Source organism: Erythrolamprus reginae, chromosome 7 (genome assembly GCF_031021105.1).
Source record: "Erythrolamprus reginae isolate rEryReg1 chromosome 7, rEryReg1.hap1, whole genome shotgun sequence".
NCBI lineage: Eukaryota > Metazoa > Chordata > Lepidosauria > Squamata > Dipsadidae > Erythrolamprus > Erythrolamprus reginae.
Genome location: NC_091956.1, coordinates 84790130 through 84802873, shown reverse-complemented (window position 1 = coordinate 84802873; position 12744 = coordinate 84790130). Strand labels below are relative to the sequence as shown.

The 12744-nt window shown below is 43.8% G+C and overlaps 1 protein-coding gene across 3 annotated transcripts in view; it reads right to left on the bottom strand.

Annotated features, from left to right (window-relative positions):
• Positions 1-9267, bottom strand: part of FAM13A (family with sequence similarity 13 member A) — a 127552-nt gene extending 118285 nt beyond the window's left edge. The window contains exons 1-3 of one of the 3 annotated variants that reach the window (XM_070758049.1): positions 9074-9267; positions 5171-5363; positions 981-1190 (exon numbers count right to left, since the gene is read on the bottom strand). In XM_070758049.1, the coding sequence (XP_070614150.1) occupies positions 981-1190; positions 5171-5363; positions 9074-9100 (430 nt within the window). In that variant the 5' untranslated portion in view covers positions 9101-9267. Of the gene's footprint in view, positions 1-980; positions 1191-5170; positions 5693-9073 lie in introns of all 3 variants that reach the window. The other 2 variants (XM_070758048.1, XM_070758047.1) reach the window with 2 other exon arrangements.
• Positions 9268-12744: the final 3477 nt, after the last annotated feature.

Here is a 12744-nt window from a genome sequence, read left to right as displayed (position 1 = left end):
GACAGTAGTGGCTTCTAAAACCTGTTGATACCAGTTCATGAGTGCATGATGGATCTGCACATGTGCATAAGTGGACAAAGCATCCCAGGCAGGTGGGCAGTGTATCCCACCGTTGCCGTTACCGGTTCACAAAACTGGGCTGAACTGCTGTGGGCGCAGCCCTCAGATGGCTCAATTTCAGCCTCCATGGTCCTCCGAAGCCCTCTGCCAACCAAAAACAGGACACGGGGGGTGGCAGAGCCCCCCTTTATTTTGGACAACAGAGGTACTGCGGGCCGGTCTTTTGATAGTTTCAGGTGGGCCCCATGGACCAGATCTAAGCACCTCGTGGGCCCGATGAGGTCCCCAAGCCTTGAGTTTGACACCCCTGATGTAGGGTGTTGAGCATGGGTTTAGACTAGACAGACGACCTGCAAGATCTCTTTCAACTTTGAAATTTTGTTAAATACAGGAAGGAAGGAAGGAAGGAAGGAAGGGAGGGAGGGAGGGAGGAAGGAAAGAAGGAAAGAAGGGAGGAAGGAAAGAAGGGAGAAAGGGAGGAAGGAAAGAAGGAAGGAAGGAAGGAAGGAAAGAAGGGAGGGAGGAAGGAAAGAAGGAAGGAAGGAAAGAAGGAAGGAAAGAAGGAAGGGAGGAAAGAAGGAAGGGAGGAAGGAAAGAAGGAAGGAAAGAAAGAAAGGAAAGAAGGGAGGGAGGAAGGAAGGAAGGAAGGAAGGAAAGAAGGAAGGAAGGAAAGAAGGAAGGGAGGAAGGAAAGAAGGAAGGAAGGAAGGAAAGAAGGGAGGGAGATTGAAAGAAAGATTGAAAAAGATTGAAAGATAATTCATTGATCAGTGACATGTTTTGTTCTATTAAAATGTGGATGAAGGATCTGTGTTCAAACATACAATTTTAAATTGGACCGCAGCCTCTTTCCTAGAAAATAATTACCCAGGGATAGAAAAATAAAGATTAGTTTAATGCTTTTTACACGGAAACCATCACCTTGATAAAGTTGGATGAATTTGGGGTAGAGCGCAGAAGGGATGACTCGATCGGGCAGCTCGCGCAGAAATAATTTCAGCAAACTGGCAGCCGAGCTTACATCAGCCTCTGCGGCGAGATCTATTTGATCTCCAGCCTCGAACTTTGTCCGCAGCTGTTCCACTGTTTTCAGGTTACCGTTCACCCTGAAAAGACCTTCCTGCGTGAGGCCTGTAATGACATACATAAAAGGAGATAAGACTTCCTGGCTTGTGTTAGAAACATAATAAATGTGGATAAAAAACATGGAGAGAACAAATGAGGTGCCGAAATAGCATGTGTGCGCACTGTTGCCCATGCACGAGTGCCCATGCCCATAATTCAATGCCTGGGGAGGGTGAAAACTGCTTGGAGGCCCCCCGGAGGTCGGAAATGGCCTGTTCCCCAACTTTTGGTGGGCCCAGTAATTCAATTCAATTCAATTCAATTTATTAGATTTGTATGCCGCCCCTCTCTGTGGACTCGGGGCGGCTCACAAAAGTAATAACACAGTATATAACTAATCTAATAATTAAAAGTCATTAAAAAACCCTTATTAAAAGAAACATACATACAAAGATACCATGCATAAACTGTATAGGCCCAGGGGAGATGTCTCAGTTCCCCCATGCCTGGCGGCAGAGGTGGGTTTTAAGAGGTTTGCGAAAGACAAGGAGGGTGGGGGCAATTCTAATCTCTGGAGGGAGCTGGTTCCAGAGGGTCGGGGCCGCCACAGAGAAGGCTCTTCCCCTGGGTCCCGCCAGACGACATTGTTTAGTCGACGGGACCCAGAGAAGGCCAACTCTGTAGTACCTAACTGGTCGCTGGGCTTCGTGCGGCGGAAGGCGGTCCCGGAGATATTCTGGTCCGATGCCATGAAGGGCTTTATAGGTCATAACCAACACTTTGAATTGTGACCGGAAACTGATCGGCAACCAGTGCAGACTGCGGAGTGTTGGTGTAACATGGGCATATCTTGGAAAGCCCATGACTGCTCTTGTAGCTGCATTCTGCACCATCTGAAGTTTCCGAACACTTTTCAAAGGTCGCCCCATGTAGAGAACGTTACAGTAGTCGAGCCTTGAGGTGATGAGGGCAGGAGTGACTGTGAGCAGTGACTCCTGGTCCAAATAGGGCCGCAACTGGTGCACCAGGCGAACCTGGGCAAACGCCCCCCTCGCCACAGCTGAAAGATGTTTCTCTAATGTGAGCTGTGGATCGAGGAGGACGCCCAAGTTGCAGACCCTCTCTGAGGGGGTCAATAATTCCCCCCCCCCCCAGGGTGATGGACGGACAGATGGGATTGTAAATTGAGGACTAATTGTACTGCTAAGGAAAAAGGAATGTCCACAAAGCCACTGCTATTCAGAGCCCCTAGAAAAGTTGCTTGAAACTTCTGTAAATATATTTATTAAATAACACAGTGGAGCAGAGGTCACAGTGAAGAACAGTTTCCAAGGTGCGAAAACCAGTGTTCAAATCCCACTTGACGTACACGTTAAGTGAGCTGCAATCTCTCCATTCCATGTCATCAGTGATTTGGGTAGGATTGCAATGCCCCATCTAACAAGGTTAATGTAAGAAGCTGTCAATGTGCTAAACCACTAAACCTCAAATACTCAGAATGAACAGAAATCCTGGTCTGCCCCCTGCTGGAGAAGATGAGAATGTTTATTTATGTATTTATTTTACAGTGGAACCCCGACTTACGAGTTTAATTGGTTCCGGAAGGAGGCTCGCACGTCGAAAAGCTCGTATGTCGAAACATTGTTTCCCATAGGAAACAATGTAAAAGCGATTAATGCGTGCAAGCCCGAGGGCTGAGGGGAAAAGACGTCGGCTGAAGCGGGGAAGTTCGCCAGGAGTCAGCAAAGAAGCCGCGCGTGTGTTTTAAAACATCGGAGCCGGCATGGGGAGGCTTTCAATCAGCCCCCGAGCCCCCAACCTGGACTCGGGGGTTGATTGAAAGCCTCCCCATGCCGGCTCCGATGTTTTAAAACACACGCGCGGCTTCTTTGCTGACTCCTGGCGAACTTCCCCGCTTTAGGAGTCAGCGGAAAAGCCGCGCGTGTGTTCTAAAAGATCGGAGCCGGCCTGGGGAAGCTTTCCATGCTGGCTCCGATCTTTCAAAACCGGCGCGTGGCTTCTTTGCTGCTCCTAAAGCGGGGACGGCCCCCCCCCACCCCCAAGCAGAAGCCAAGGACCCCCCCACCCCCAAGCAGAAGCCAAGCGAATGCTTACCAAGTGGGATACTACGAGCAGAGAGGAGCCGGGCGCTTCCTTGCCTTCCTTCCTTCGCCGAAAGAGTCAGGGAGGCGTGGCTCGTATCCCGGATGTGAGCTCGGGAGGTGAACGGAAATGACGCTCCCTCCCAAGCTCTTATCTCGAGTTGCTCGCAAGTAGAGCTGCTCGTATGTTGAGGTTCCACTGTATTTATTTATTTTGTCCAATATACAATACACATTGAAGAGAATAGATATGTAATAATATAAATAAAGAAAAGAATAGAAGAAAAGATATAAAAGTATAGGTGAACAAATTTGAAAGGAAGAAAAGATAAATGAGATAAGGAGAGACAATTGGACAGGGGACGGAAGGCACACTGGTGCACTTATGCACGCCCCTTACTGACCTCTCAGGAACCTGGAGAGGTCAATCGTGGAGAGTCTCAGGGAGAAGTGTTGGGGGCTAGGGGTTGACACTACTGAGTCTGGTAATGAGTTCCACGTTTCGACAACTCGGTTGCTGAAGTCATATTTTTTACAGTCAAGTTTGGAGCGGTTAATATTAAGTTTGAATCTGTTGCGTGCTCTTGTGTTGTTGCGATTGAAGCTGAAATAGTCATTGACAGGTAGAACGTTGCAGCATAAAAAAGAAGGGAGGGGCCTTGCGGGTTCATCTAGTCCAGCCTCCTCCTCAGGCGAGAGACCCTGACAGAATCTTAGAATAAAAGAGAAGGGAGGGGCCTTGGGGGTTCACCTAGTCAAATAAGTTTGATTTTTAAGTCTTCTTTAATAAACCTGGCAGGATTTGAAATATGTCTGAAAAGCTGCATGGGAAATGTTTGGAATTGCAGTCCAGCACATTTGGGCATAAAATCAGTAATTTGGTTGCCCCTGGTTTCAACATCTCCCTTCCCCAGTTCTTAAACGCAATTGAGGCTGCGCTGTGTGAGTGTTAGAAGATTGACGGCAGAAAAAGACCTCGTGGTCCATCTAGTCTGCCCTTATACTATTTCCTGTATTTTATCTTAGGATGGATCTATGTTTATCCCAGGCATGCGGGCGGGTGGGTGGATGGATGGATGGATGATAGATAGATAGATGGATAAATAGATAGATGGATAAATAGATAGATGGATAAATAAAGATGGATGGATGGATAAATGCATAAATAAATTGAGATAGATAGATGTATAGATGTATAAATAGATAGATAGATAGATAGATAGATAGATAGGTGGGTGGGTGGGTGGGTGGGTGGGTGGGTGGATAGATGGATAGATAGATAAATAAAGATGGAGTGATGGATAAATGCATAAATAAATTGAGATAGATAGATGGATAGATGTATAAATAGATAGATAGATAGATAGATAGATAGATAGATAGATAGATAGGTAGATATGTAGATAGATGGATAGATAGATGGATAAATACATAAATAGATAGATAGGTAGGTAGATATGTAGATAGATGGATAGATAGATAGATAGATAGATAGATAGATAGATAGATAGATAGATAGATGGATAAATAAAGATGGATGGATGGATGGATGCATGCATAAATGTATAAATGCATAAATAAATTGAGATAGGTAGATGGATAGATGTATAAATAGATAGGTAGGTAGGTAGGTAGGTAGATATGGATAAATACATAAATAAATTGATAGATAGATAGATGGATGGATGGATGGATGGATGGATGGATGGACGGACGGATAAACAAACAAACAGACAGACAAATAAATGAATTCAAATGAATGAATGAATAAACAAACAAACAAATATATAAATCAAAATAGAAACTAAACAAAATGAATAGCTGGCTGGAGAATTCTGGGAGTTGAAGTCCACACCTCTTAAAGTGACCATGCTGGGAAATCTTAGCTTCGGAATACACAAGTTTTCCTTTCCTTTTTGTTCAGAGGACTTGCCATCATCTTACCGTGCCAAGACAGATATTCTACAACATCCCGCACCACCGTTGGGACGCCACCCTTGCTCAGCCCTTCTTGCTCCATTTCTCGAAGACTGGTGCCGAAAAGCCTCCGGTGGGGGCAGGATCCCTTCTGTCTGCTGGGGGGCTGGACGGCCACCTTTTTCACATCTTCTTTAAGCCTGACGGCCGAGTTGCTTTGCTTGAAAGGACACAGAAAGGGAGAGCAGCCGGTCAGAGTGACGATGGGAGGCGGCATGGCTTCACAGATCACTCCTCTCCGAAAGGGATCTGGAGGGACCCGCTCCACAAGCTTCCCTGGGGTCCAGATTCTAAAGAAGGTCTGGGATAGATCCTGCACAGATGCAAACACCCTGGCGTTGAACAGGAAAAACACAGTCAACAGGAGCGGCCCGAATCCGTAGCCAAGCAACGGGGTGGATAACTTAGAAATGTCCAAGCTGCAGAACCAGAGGAAACTCTGGGCGGAGCAGAAATTAAATGTAATTTGATGAATGGGCCCCAGTTTCCCTGAAAAAACGAGGGTAAACATAGATGTAATGTTACGCAACGGCAATAATATTGGTAACACAACACTGGAATGTGGATTTGTACCGCAGCCATGCGCAGAGAGGCGTGGCGTTTTCCATCCTGGTAGGCAGTTGTAAAAAATTATCTTTGTGTCTCATTAAGGAAGGGTTGCCCAGGCTGAAGGTCTAGTTCTGGTATGAGGAGTGAAGAATGAAAGAAAGAAAGAAAGAAAGAAAGAAAGAAAGAAAGAAAGAAAGAAGGAAGGAAGGAAGGAAGGAAGGAAAGAAAGAAGGAAAGAGGGAAGGAAGGAAGGAAGGAAAAGAGAATGAATGAAAAGGAAGAAAGAAAGAAAGAAAAAAGAAAGAAAGAGGGAGGGAGGGAAGGAGGGAAGGAAGGAGAATGAATGAAAAGGAAAAAAGAAGAAAGAAAGAAAGAAAGAAAGAAAGAAAGAGGGATGGAAGGAAGGAAGGGGAAGGAAAAGAGAATGAATGAAAAGGAAAAAAGGAAGGAAGGAAGGAAGAAAGAAAGAGGGAGGGAGGGAAGGAGGGAAGGAAAAGAGAATGAAGGAAAAGGAAAAAAGGAAGTAAGAAAGAAAGAAAGAAAGAAAGGGAGGGAAGGAAGGGGAAGGAAAAGAGAATGAATGAAAAGGGAAAAAAGGAAGGAAGGAAGGAAGAGGGAGGGAAGGAAGGAAGGGGAAGGAAAAGAGAATGAATGAAAAGGAAAAAAAGGAAGGAAGGAAGGAAGAAAGAAAGAGGAAGGAAGGAAGGAAAGAAAGAAAGAAAGAAAGAAAGGAGAGGGTGAGGGAAGGAAGGGAGGGAGGGAAGGAAGGGGAAGGAAAAGAGAATGAATGAAAAGGAAAAAAAGGAAGGAAGGAAGGAAGGAAGAGGAAGGAAGGAAAGAAAGAAAGAAAGAAAGAAAGGAGAGGGTGAGGGAAGGAAGGGAGGGAGGGAAGGAAGGGGAAGGAAAAGAGAATGAATGAAAAGGAAAAAAGGAAGTAAGAAAGTAAGAAAGTAAGAAAGTAAGAAAGAAAGAAAGAAAGAAAGGGAGGGAGGGAAGGGAGGGAAGGGAGGGGAAGGAAAAGAGAATGAATGAAAAGGGAAAAATGGAAGGAAGGAAGGAAGGAAGGAAGAGGGAGGGAAGGAAGGAAAAAAGAAAGAGGAAGGAAGGAAAGAAGGAAAAGAGAGGGTGAGGGAAGGAAGGGGAAGTAAAGGAGAATGAATGAATGAAAGGGAAAGGAAAGAAAGAGAAAGAGAAAGGAAGAAAGAAAAAGGAAAGAAGGAAGGAAGGGTAAGGAAAGGAGAATGAATGAGTGAAATGGAAGGAAGGAAGGAAGAAAGAAAGAAAGAATGCTGGAATAAATTCCCCCTGGAGATTAGAGGGGCCCCCCAACCCTCCTTGCCTTTCGTAAGCTACTGAAAACCCACCTATGTCGCCAGGCATGGGGGAACTGAGTTGCCCCTAGGCTATGCTACGGCTGTGGTAGAATTGTGTATGGTTTGTCTGAGTTGTATGGTTTTAATAATGGGTTTTTAATGTGCAAATCAAATCAATCCATTAATAATAATAATAAACACGAGCCTAGTACCCGAGGGGAAAAGGGTTTGCCCTCTCTGGGAGATCTTCCTAGGCCTTCCTGAACAATCAGCATTGAACAAGCCCGTGTTTCCAGTTGTGTTAGATCTTGCCTGCTTCTGATTGTTTAAAAAAATGCTTCTGCAAACAGGCAACAAGTGGCCCGTTTACAATCACTACTTCGAGCATCTTCATCCCACAGGTAGGTGTGCAAGCACTTGCTTTACAGGTGAACGGCCGGACAATTTCTATCACTTTTACTGGCAAAGGTTCAGCAAAAAGGACAGAAAACGTCCCCAAATCAAGGAGTCCTCACTGTCAGGCGAAATCCTATTTTCCCTCGCGCCTCTTCTTTTAAAACATGCAGCCCGCCACTTGTGCAACTGTTAAATTATTGTGAAATCGAAAGCTGCGAATTCCTGAACCGCAGGCGAGCACGGAAATAACTTTTCAAAACAGTAATAAAATCCAACAGGGTTTGTAAAACAACAACACAGACCAGACGAAATCTCACTTTACGGTAGTTTTCCAGGCATGGGCACCAACGCCACTGAACAAGTGAAGGCATTCGAGCTAAAAACCATCCTCCCAAACAAAGCAACTAACCCCTTCTCCTGATGTTGATGGGAGGCAACATCTGTCCCAGAAGGCTATGAGGGTCCTTTGGTTGGTTCATTGCAGGCGTTTCATTAGCCAGACTAGGTAACGTCATCAATGCATAAGGTCTATGGAGATTCTCAGTTATCCATATCATTATGGAATAGAATAGAATGGAATAGAATATAGAATAGAATATAGAATAGAATAGAATGGAATAGACTAGAAAATAGAATAGAATACAAATATATATACACTGCTCAAAAAAATAAAGGGAACACTTAAACAACACAATATAATATAAGTAAAGCAAACTTCTGTGAAATCAAACGGTCCACTTAGGAAACAACACTGATTGACAATCAATTTCATTTTGTTGTCAGCACCTTCAACTTTGTACAGAACAAAGTATTCAAGGAGAATATTTCATTCATTCAGATTTCATTTTTTCATACATACATACATACATACTGTATGTATGTATGTATGTATGTATGTATGTTTGTATATTGTTTGTGTGTGTGTGCATAAGTATCAAATAACAAAATGTTAAAAAACCCATTAAAATATGTCAAGTTTTGATTGATTTGAACATGTTGAAACATTATGATGCCAAAAAGTCAAGTGTTTCCATTTTTCTGTCCACCCCCCTGTATATATGAGGAGCCGGATTGTGGGGGCAATAGGCTGGCTCTTGTTCAAAAGTGCTTTTGTTAACAAGTTGTAAGCCGCCCTGAGTCTGAGGGCGGCATAAAAAATGGAATGAATGAATAAACAAACAAACACGCACACACACACACACAAACAAACATCCCAACAATAATGTAGAACAGACGGCCTGTAGCCCCAACAGGGCCGCCACAGCGGATAACAATCCCGCAGAGGTCCTCAAACTTGGCAACTTTAAGACTTGTGGACTTCAACTCCCAGAATTCTCCAGCCAGCATAGCAGCATAGCATAGCTGGCTGGAGAATTCTGGGAGTTGGAGTCCACAAAGTCTTAAAACTTGCCAAGTTTGGGGACCTCTGTATCGCGCAATTCACCGAGTTTAGCGCAGTGGAGGCTTTTCAACCCCCCCCCCTCCCGCCTGCGCGCTTTCGGCCGCCTCCCCTTTGCTTTGGACACTCGCTCGCTTGCTCGCCCGCGTGCAAAACCACGGCCCTCTTCTCTGCCCCCCCCCCCAACAACTCGACCGCCAGCCCGTAACTCACACAGACGGCCAAGGCGCCCGCCCCCATCCTTTCACAAGAAGGGGCCGGCAGAGGCTTGCAAGGCGGGGTCGATCCCTTCGGCGCGGGGCTTTTCTCTCCAGGCTTAAAAAAAGAAAAAAAAAAAAAGCGGCCCCGCGAAGTGTTTGTGGAGTTTCCCTTCACAACGCGGGACGCCCGAGAGAAGCCGTGAGGGGAACTCGGGAAGGCGGCCCTGGGAGTCACGTGACCCGGGGGTGGAGGGGGGAACGGCGACGGCCCAGCCGAGGCCTAGGTAGGTTTTCCCGGCGGAAACTCCAGGGATTTCCACGGGAGGCCGGCGAGGGCTGCCCTGCTGCTGGAAGTCGGTCGCCCCGGCCCTCGAGCGTCTTCAGACGGTCCATGAAGTAGTATTCTTATTATGGAACAGGCATCGTTGTCTTAAATCTGTGGCTTGTTTTCAACTCACTTTTGGCCTCTGGGATGTTTGTTTGTTTGTATGTTTGTTTGTTTGTTTATTTATTTATTGGATTTGTATGCCGCCCCTCTCCGTAGACTCGGGGCGGCTAACAACAGTGATAAAAAACAGCATGTAACAATCAAATATTAAAACAACTAAAAAAAAACCTGAAAAAAACCCTGTAACTTGTTGCTTGTATCCTAAGATTTTTATTAATATTGCTTCTTCATTGCTTATTTGACCCCTATGACCATCATTAAGTGTTGTACCACATGATTCTTGACAAATGTATATTTTATTTTATGTACGCTGAGAGCATCTGCACCAAGACAAATTCCTTGTGTGTCCAATCACACTTGGCCAATAAAAATTATATTAAAAAATTCTATTCTATTATAAAACCAAACACACATACAAACATACCATGTGTAAATTGTAGAAGCCTGGGGGGAAAGAGTATCTCAATTCCCCCATGCCTGACAACAGAGGTGGGTTTTAAGGAGCTTACGAAAGGCGAGGAGGGTAGGGGTAATTCTAATCTCTGGGGGGAGTTGGTTCCAGAGGGTTGGGGCCGCCACAGAGAAGGCTCTTCCCCTGGGCCCCGCCAGACAGCATTGTTTCGTCGACGGGACCCAGAGAAGGTCCTGAATATTATTATTATTATTATTATTATTATTATTATTATTATTATTATTATTATTATTATTAATTAGATTTGTATGCCGCCCCTCTCCGTAGACTCAGAGCGGCTCACAACAGCGATAAACAATATGACCAGTGATGGGCTCCTATGGGAACAGTCAGGTACATAGTACCGGTAGAAAAATTTCTTCCCTTCTGGGCTCTGGGTATGTTTTTCCTATCGCAGTAAATGAGGTTGAATGTGTATAATTTTAGAAGAGCTGTTTTCCCCATAGGGATCTATGTAAAAGCAAATAATGCGTGCGATTGGGGAAACCACAGGGAGGGTGGAGGCCCTGTTTCCTCCCAGGAGATTCCTAGAGAGGCCCCATGGAGGTTTCTCCCTGCCTTTTCCGGCCCTGTTTCCTCCCAGGAGATTCCTAGAGAGGCCCCACGGAGGCTTCTCCCTGCCTTTTCCGGTTACAGTTTCGGAGGCTGGGGTTTGTAAGTGGAAAATGATTCTTGAGAAGAGGCAAAAAAATCTTGAACACCCGGTTCTTATCTAGAAAAGTTTGTAAGTAGAGGCGTTCTTAGGTAGAGGTACCAATGTATCTTAAAGCTGCTGCAGATTGGGAAACACTGCCTTAAAGAGACAAAAGTCACACTCTTGAGAAGGAATAGATAGAGGGTGTGTGTGTGTTTGCCCTCTTTCCCCAATCCTGCAATAGCTGCCTTTGATTTTTGTGTGAAATTGAAAGAGAATATTCAGTATTTTAGTTTTAGCTCTCAAAGTTTACAGCAGGTGGCAGCATTTATTTATTTATTTGAATCTTTTCTGCATTTCTGTCAAAAAAGAAAAGAGTGGCCCTGCTTCCAAGTGACATTTTTCTTTTGTCGGGAGAAGAAATTGAAGCCTTTCTCCCTGGTCAAATTCCAAGTGATGGGAGTGACATTGCAGAAGGCTTTCCTTGGTAATGTATGCCATTTAGTTCAAACCTCGCCATCATTCCTTTTCTGCCTTCAAGACAGTGAAATTCTCCCTTAAAAAAATATAGGTGGGCAACACGTGCCTCCTTCTTTTGCGAGAGTGCTAGAATTACAATAACGCAACTTCTGACTTAAAAGTAAGGTAGGAGGCTGTGGAAAAAAAGGTACTCTGTAATTCCTTCCCCTTGGTTTGTATACCCATAAGACTCTCATTTGCAAAGAAATTTTAATAAATAAAAATTTAAAAAAAGCAAAAGTCCCACTGGTACCTGCTCCCCCAAAAGGTGACCATTGGCTGCTGTATAAAATCCTCCAACCCCTCTCAAAAAAAGGAGAGATTTCTTAACACATTTATTTAGCATATTAAAAAGAGGGGGGAGGGAGGGAAAAGGAGGAGGGAGGTTTTAGCTGCTGAAATTATCTGTTGCAGCCACAAACTGCAGTGTTTCTCTGTCATAAGTGTTGTTATTGGGAAGAGAGATGTGGCAAACAGTGTAATGCTCTTTGCAAATTTTGTATGCAAAGAGCTGCCTACAAAAATTCTAGAACCCGAAAGTTTACACTTTGCTCATAGTTATTTGGTTTATTATGACAGCATCTTGATATGTAAGACAAAGCTGAAATACAGTACTTTATCATTTATTATTATTATTATTATTATTATTTAGATTTGTATGCCACCCCTCTCCGCAGACTCGTGACTTGGTTTTTGTGAGATAGAGGGGAGGGGGTTAAGTATAGTTTGTTTTTGTTATGTCTATATTTTCCTTTATTGCTTTTTTTCTCGCTTTTCTGTTCTCTTTTTCCTTTGGTTCTTGTGTCTGTCCTTAAATGTAGACAGAATATTTATTTATTTATTTATTGGATTTGTATGCCGCCCCTCTCCGCAGATAATGATCAAATGTAACGATGTAATGATTGAGAAAGTGTCTTTAAAAAAATAAAAAATAAACTAAATTTAAAAAAAAAATTAAAAGAAAATGTTAACCTCTTAAGCATGGATATGTTGTTGAATAGGCAAAAATGTTGACATATTGAGGAAAACCAAAATGTCCTATTCGCCTCCATATTATTGTTCTAGCATCATTAGAGTGGTTAAGCGACTTCTATTTTCTGTCTCAGAGAATAAAATACTACCAGTTTTAATGACTCTTTCTCCCACTTAGACAACAATCTGGGATTCAGGACTATAAAAGGGAATGTGTACAGTACTTTGATGGGATTGTGTCCAGCTACTGAACAAATTTGTATCTAGATAATCTTGCATTGCCACACTGCAGGGTCAAACAAGATATCTACCTGGTAGTGGTACTGAGCCACAGTTATCGATTCATTGACTTCTGACTTGATATTCTGAAAGATTTTCTACTTTGCCTTTCAAGCAGTTAGCAGGGTGTTCTGTCGGGCTCTCTGGTAGACTCCTCCCAAAAATTCACAGGTACAAATTTCAGACACACACATGTTTGAAAATTCAAAACAATGTTCTTTATACCGAAAATGCAAATAAACCAAGCCCTCTTTTGGTATAGCAAAGAGCACTCATCTCCAAACAAACTGGTAATCTGTACAAGTCCCTTATCAGTTCTGTGATACTTAGCTTGCAGCTGTGAGGTAATTCACAGTCCTT